The sequence below is a fragment of the Trichoplusia ni genome (assembly GCF_003590095.1).
Source record: "Trichoplusia ni isolate ovarian cell line Hi5 chromosome 23 unlocalized genomic scaffold, tn1 tig00003872_group22, whole genome shotgun sequence".
Lineage (NCBI taxonomy): Eukaryota > Metazoa > Arthropoda > Insecta > Lepidoptera > Noctuidae > Trichoplusia > Trichoplusia ni.
This window is the reverse complement of record NW_020799882.1, coordinates 1-7,845: the sequence shown is the minus strand read 5'-3', so window position 1 is coordinate 7,845 and position 7,845 is coordinate 1. Positions and strand designations below refer to the sequence as shown.

At 35.8% G+C, this 7,845-nt stretch overlaps 1 protein-coding gene across 1 annotated transcript; it reads right to left on the bottom strand.

Annotated features, from left to right (window-relative positions):
- Positions 1–633: 633 nt before the first annotated feature.
- On the bottom strand, positions 634–2,248 carry LOC113506741 (lysM and putative peptidoglycan-binding domain-containing protein 2-like). The gene is made up of 2 exons (XM_026889574.1): positions 1,994–2,248; positions 634–1,895 (listed from the first exon to the last, which is right to left on the bottom strand). Exons 1-2 carry the CDS (start codon positions 2,162–2,164, stop codon positions 1,605–1,607), a joined length of 462 nt encoding a protein of 153 aa, XP_026745375.1. The 5' UTR covers positions 2,165–2,248; the 3' UTR covers positions 634–1,604.
- Between the last annotated feature and the right edge of the window lie 5,597 nt (positions 2,249–7,845).

Here is a 7,845-nt window from a genome sequence, read left to right as displayed (position 1 = left end):
AGTTCGTTGTTCTTAGTAAATCAGCCTTCTAGTTTCTGTGATAAAGCCAAGCCTACTACTATGCACTAATTACAAAGTTCAGTTAAAAAATTAATGATTCCAATTCATTATACCGATTTAAACTCTCGCAAAATATAGTTTTTTTTATGTAGATGAATGTTTAGTCTATAACACATAACAATCTTTGGGGTATTTGTTGCCAAAGTATAAAACAGAATCTTATTGCCAAAGCTAAGTTTAATGTTGGCTGTATCATGAACAGTAACAGCTTAACCGGTTGAAATTCACACAAATGCTGCTAATGATAAAATGATAAATAAAGAGTTAACAAACAATTATAAATTTGATGGGTGAGAATTTTGGTTTTTAACATCTTGATTTTTTAAAGCCTGTTAGCACGGACCCCCTTGTCACGAGCCCCGGTGCCCGGTTTTTAAATGTAATCAATAGTTCTTTATCATTCTATGAACATTTTCCTGTAGTGATATTGACCAAACCTATAGGTAAGTTGGTAGTCATGGCAACTACAACTACGCAATCCTGGAATCCCAAAGAATGACAGGAAAGTAAAAGGAAACATTTGTTATTTGTGAATAATGAATATACTAAAGAAATGTTGTTTGTATTGGCAAACTTAATACCTACCTAATAAATATCATTGCAAAGACTAAACAAGACTTATCAGAACAGAGTAGCTGAATCATTTTGTCAGAGGATAAACAACCCCTCAAACTCATGGGATTTTTTTTAATTAGTTTGTTGGTAAAAGTGTAGAAGACAGAATTATTATCACACACTTAGGGTATTGGAACCCTAAAAACAATTAACTTCAACTTATCCCCCTCTTGTAACTAAATTTGGTTAGGGTGGCCTATTGTATATGTAAACACCCAAACCCTATGGCCCAAACCGATCAATTCTGCATGTTTTCCTTCTAAACTCTTTAAGCCTGATAATAGTAATCCTGGTAATGTAATATTATGCCAATCACTATTGTCGGGTAAAGATTATTAACCACAGATCAAGTTCTCTTATGGGGATGTTTGTCAGAAACTATAAAACTAATTGCTTTTACCCAATTCAGTTCTCAAAACAATGATTTGCAGCCATGTAAGCATTAACATCATGAAAAGAAAGTTAAAATGGTGGGTTCTCATTATAAGTTAACATATTATAAGAATTTGTTTGAAAACACTTAGGATTCATGACTATTTGTTCTTGTCGTCATTGACATAACTTGTGTGTCATTTCACAGAGAGTTTGTAACGATAAAGAAATTTTATGAGAACACGAAATCATAGGTACAGTTATCAAACTAACATATTATCACACATAGACGCACACACAGCTACATTTGTTTACTCAACATAAAGATAAATTTATCATATATTTACTTTCAAATAACATAATATATCAACTTTTGGGGCTGATGTAAGACCTTGAACCATTATACAATGTGGATAAAGTAGTGGAATTTTTGTAGTTTTAAAAGCTATGAAAATAAATACATAGATTATGTTAATTACTTAGATGTCAATGAGATTATATCATATTTTGAGTGTTGTGAGCAGGCAATGATAAAATATAAATTTAGGCACTATTACTCACTCGCTGGACTCCTTAGTCTTCTCCACATGTTTTTTGATATCAGCTAGGGAAGAATCCAGTCTATTGAGGAACTCGTCAAAACTCTTCTTTTCGTCCGGGCTGCCCGGGGAGAAGTCCCCAGTAGGCATGCCCGCGATCGAAGCGCGATGATTGGGAGGAGGCAGCTCCGTCACACGCTCACCATTCTCGTAGAACGGAGAATCTTTGGTGACAGGAATCAATAAATACTCCCGTAAAAACAAACTGTCCGAGGCAAATAAACGGTTTGCCCGCCTTATCTTCTCCATCTAAAACAACCAAACAACACGTTAACTTCACTGTCCTTTCAACACCACAAGAATTAAACAATATAATAACACTTTTATTGCGATGTTAGTACACTTACAGTAACACCATATTTGAGGGCGAGTCCTTGCAAAGTATCACCTTTTGACATCACATGCTTGATGTATTCTTCGTTTCTTTTCATATGGTTGCAAGTACTTCCATATTTTTTAAGGGGGCGAGCAGAATCCCGAATAGAAACTCTTTCATCAAAAAGACGTTCCTCCTCCATTTTTGACGTGTGTAAATGACAGCGTTGAACAGACTGAAGTTGGATTCAGGTTAAACCTGAACTCGGTGCATTGACCTTTTGTTTTGATAAGTACACATGTCAAAAATATGATTATTTTTAATGTAATTTTCCTTTATCTCTATAATACAGAAAAATATCATAGTGACGAGGAAAATAATGTGCTTCTCTTTTCCAATAAAAATGTTGAAATGCTAGTGACATCTATGGCTATCAATTGAAATAACAATTTGCTTAAGTTTGCAGAGAACCACAGATGGCAGTGTAATATCTTTTTGTTTGGTCGAGAGAAGCGTTACTAAGTTACTTTATTTTTTCAACAGATGGAGCTTCAAACAACGTCTAGCTGCGATATCCAGGGGTTTTACTAGAATTATTGTGGCCAATCGAGGGTCTGGAAATTTTAGTTCATTCAACCAAATGTGAACCAGCCGTTCGTCAATTGGTTCGTCGTTCATATCATTCAGTCTCACGGTGCAACTTTACGGGAGTGGTGTTGTGTTTTGTGAATCAGAATTAAATGAAATTTAAAAATTGTTATGAACTAGGCATAGTTTTATTCGTAGTGTTTTGACTATTGCTGTTAAAATTAAATAATCTGATTTAAGAAGGATAGAATAATATAATTGTCTGACTTGTATGTTTTTTTGATATTTTTTTTATTTATGGTTTGTGTACATACACATGTGATCAATACAATAATCGCGATATTTCTTCGATAAATGAGGTATGTATGAATGAAAATCATGTTTATTATTGATTTAGTGAATTAAAACTGTTATATTTTGTAGTGTAGACAGTGGAGAGCTTGTTTTCCCCTGTCTGTCGCCCACCGCCCCATTGCGAAAAATATATTATTGCGAGGGTTGGCCGCGCGGGCTCCGTTCACGATTATTTTATTACTTTGGGGGTCGAGCTTTTTTAATTGTTCATGATGTGCATACAGTTTAGTTTTGGCTGTATAATTAACACTTTTTCGTACGTAAAATACCCACATCGTAATTATATTACGTACATTTTTACTGTAACATATTACTCAAATGTAGATTATTATCAGAATGAAATCGTAGTATTCGTTTTTATAACTTATGTATAATGTGGTTATTGCTTAACATAAATATAACGAAGTTATTGAATATGTGTAGATAGGTAGGTATAGCTACTTGTCTAGGGATCATAGTAAATCCTTTGACCTAATTGAGACCCGGGGAATCGCTCTAGAAACCTAGTTTTAGTTCATCTCTATGTCTATGCTCCGACGTAGGTAGGTACTTACTTGGTTTAGTTATAGTTAACAACTGTTTTGCTCTAAGTAGTTAATATAACAATAAAGTTAGGTAACAAAGTACCTACCTATAGCTACAGATCACCTATTTTCAACCAACAGACCTACAACCCCATAAAGTGTTGTTAACATTGAAGGGTTGAGCCTTCTTGATAAATTTGTAACATTAGACTCACTTACCGTAGTCAACGCCTGGTTTCGGAAGCTTGTCTTTTACGTTGATTCCGAGCAAGTCTGTATTGTAGGACTTTAACATCGATTTGGTATCTACTATCTACAAAACAGAGAGACAACAGAGATGTAACAGATTTTACTTACGAAAATCAATCTGGATTCAAAAGTACATTGGTTTTAGATGTTCGAAATACGTAATTATTAATTAATTTGTATGTAGCAAGTCAATGTTATTTTTAATCATGCCAAATTAAGGCAATGGGCACAAAACTTACTCGATTTAGAACTCGCAAAGCGTCACGCAGCTGCATCCACCCAAATACCTACCTGCTTCAGAGACCTCAAAAAAGGTCATGACCCCGAGCACTTATGCACCCTTGCACCAAAAACACATAAAATTTAATATCAAATTCCAAGCAGTTGACTCACAGTGAACTACAATCCAAAATCCAAACATCCCTTCTGGCTATTATGTATTGTAATGTTATTAAAAAATGCATTGTGAAAGAAAAAAAAGCGCGTTTGTGAGTCAGTGAATACGGAACCAGTTTCGAATGAGTAAATCTCTCAAGATCACTGTGTCATTATCATGTGAGTCATCGCACTAGAATCCGACCTCCAGGGATCTCCTATCTTTAATCTATGTAGATTAGTAAGCTAATAAGACATGTTTATGAGTTACAAGTTGATGAGTGCATGACAGTTTTTGGTTATAAATTTAATAATGTATCGGTTTAATTGGGCAGGCTGGTTCCATGCTTCCCAGAATAGAGAGTCGTGGAAGGATTTGGGGGAGGCCTATGCCCAGCAGTGGGACTCAGTGGGCTAGGAAAAAAATTCGTTTTATTTCCGTAGTAGGTACTTTTTTGTATTTTTTTATATTTGTGCCAAAGACTGGTCCTTTTTTAAATTTGCATTTTTTTTTATTGATGGCTACATTTATTTGCATAATTTCTTTTTGTATGTTATAAAAAATATTGATGGCTACGAGCGAGACCTCAGGTGTACCATTACCTTGTAGTACCAATTAATACGTATAATTTTACACCTTGTACACAACAGCTGACTGCAACATCATATTTCATTGGTCCTTACCGTCGTAATATAATACTAGCTCATTATGAAAACCCCGACAGTTGCAACTGAGAAACTACTCTGAATAACCTCGTAAATGGAGCTACTCATTCGTAAAACCTAATTTAACCCTAGAAAGATAGTCTGCGTAAAATTGACGCATGCATTCTTGAAATATTGCTCTCTCTTTCTAAATAGCGCGAATCCGTCGCTGTGCGTTTAGGACATCTCAGTCGCCGCTTGGAGCTCCCGTGAGGCGTGCTTGTCAATGCGGTAAGTGTCACTGATTTTGAACTATAACGACCGCGTGAGTCAAAATGACGCCATGATTATCTTTTACGTGAACTTTAAGATTAACCATACGATAATTATATTGTTATTTCATGTTCTACTTACGTGATAACTTATTATATATATATTTTCTTGTTATAGATATGTGACTAATATATAATAAAATGGGTAGTTCTTTAGACGATGAGCATATCCTCTCTGCTCTTCTGCAAAGCGATGACGAGCTTGTTGGTGAGCGATTCTGACAGTGAAATATCAGATCACGTAAGTGAAGATGACGTCCAGAGCGATACAGAAGAAGCGTTTATAGATGAGGTACATGAAGTGCAGCCAACGTCAAGCGGTAGTGAAATATTAGACGAACAAAATGTTATTGAACAACCAGGTTCTTCATTGGCTTCTAACAAAATCTTGACCTTGCCACAGAGGACTATTAGAGGTAAGAATAAACATTGTTGGTCAACTTCAAAGTCCACGAGGCGTAGCCGAGTCTCTGCACTGAACATTGTCAGATCTCAAAGAGGTCCGACGCGTATGTGCCGCAATATATATGACCCACTTTTATGCTTCAAACTATTTTTTACTGATGAGATAATTTCGGAAATTGTAAAATGGACAAATGCTGAGATATCATTGAAACGTCGGGAATCTATGACAGGTGCTACATTTCGTGACACGAATGAAGATGAAATCTATGCTTTCTTTGGTATTCTGGTAATGACAGCAGTGAGAAAAGATAACCACATGTCCACAGATGACCTCTTTGATCGATCTTGTCAATGGTGTACGTCCTGTAATGAGTCGTGATCGTTTTGATTTTTTGATACGATGTCTTAGAATGGATGACAAAAGTATACGGCCCACACTTCGAGAAAACGATGTATTTACTCCTGTTAGAAAAATATGGGATCTCTTTATCCATCAGTGCATACAAAATTACACTCCAGGGGCTCATTTGACCATAGATGAACAGTTACTTGGTTTTAGAGGACGGTGTCCGTTTAGGATGTATATCCCAAACAAGCCAAGTAAGTATGGAATAAAATCCTCATGATGTGTGACAGTGGTACAAAGTATATGATAAATGGAATGCCTTATTTGGGAAGAGGAACACAGACCAACGGAGTACCACTCGGTTGAATACTACGTGAAGGAGTTATCAAAGCCTGTGCACGGTAGTTGTCGTAATATTACGTGTGACAATTGGTTCACCTCAATCCCTTTGGCAAAAAACTTACTACAAGAACCGTATAAGTTAACCATTGTGGGAACCGTGCGATCAAACAAACGCGAGATACCGGAAGTACTGAAAAACAGTCGCTCCAGGCCAGTGGGAACATCGATGTTTTGTTTTGACGGACCCCTTACTCTCGTCTCATATAAACCGAAGCCAGCTAAGATGGTATACTTATTATCATCTTGTGATGAGGATGCTTCTATCAACGAAAGTACCGGTAAACCGCAAATGGTTATGTATTATAATCAAACTAAAGGCGGAGTGGACACGCTAGACCAAATGTGTTCTGTGATGACCTGCAGTAGGAAGACGAATAGGTGGCCTATGGCATTATTGTACGGAATGATAAACATTGCCTGCATAAATTCTTTTATTATATACAGCCATAATGTCAGTAGCAAGGGAGAAAAGGTTCAAAGTCGCAAAAAATTTATGAGAAACCTTTACATGAGCCTGACGTCATCGTTTATGCGTAAGCGTTTAGAAGCTCCTACTTTGAAGAGATATTGCGCGATAATATCTCTAATATTTTGCCAAATGAAGTGCCTGGTACATCAGATGACAGTACTGAAGAGCCAGTAACGAAAAAAACGTACTTACTGTACTTACTGCCCCTCTAAAATAAGGCGAAAGGCAAATGCATCGTGCAAAAATGCAAAAAGTTATTTGTCGAGAGCATAATATTGATATGTGCCAAAGTTGTTTCTGACTGACTAATAAGTATAATTTGTTTCTATTATGTATAAGTTAAGCTAATTACTTATTTTATAATACAACATGACTGTTTTTAAAGTACAAATAAGTTATTTTTGTAAAAGAGAGAATGTTTAAAAGTTTTGTTACTTTATAGAAGAAATTTTGAGTTTTTGTTTTTTTTTAATAAATAAATAAACATAAATAAATAGTTTGTTGAATTTATTATTAGTATGTAAGTGTAAATATAATAAAACTTAATATCTATTCAAATTAATAAATAAACCTCGATATACCAGACCGATAAAACACATGCGTCAATTTTACGCATGATTATCTTTAACGTACGTCACAATATGATTATCTTTCTAGGGTTAACAAACAAGGCACTTGACTTGAATAACAATAAAAATCGCAAAAGCTGTCACGACACGACTCTAACGTGAAACAATAAAGGTGATTTTCGTAAGTCACTGACGTGTGGTTGAGTATACCTTAGCTCTGTCATATTATACAGTGTAAACCGTTAGAACTATTTGTTGAGTCTACAAGGCATACTGTAGCCTAAACGAATTACTATCGGTTTTCAACGACCTAATGTCGGCCTATGACGTCACAGCACCGGTACTCCGTGTACGCTGGTGATGCGTCAACGCCATGCCATTCACGGACCTTTCGTTCAGTTTCCGAGAAAGATATTTGTGAATGACCCGTCTTGTGTTACATTTGCGGATGCGATATGTTGTAATTTGTAAACTGTTGCTCGGCTAGTAAAGAATGAGTCATTCAGAATATATCGTGGATTGTTTGGAAACAATGTGCGTGTTTCAACTCGTAAAACTTTAACATACGAAAAAGGTTGAAAAGTTGGACGGACAGCCAGTGACCCTTTTTAATTACCCTAAAAAT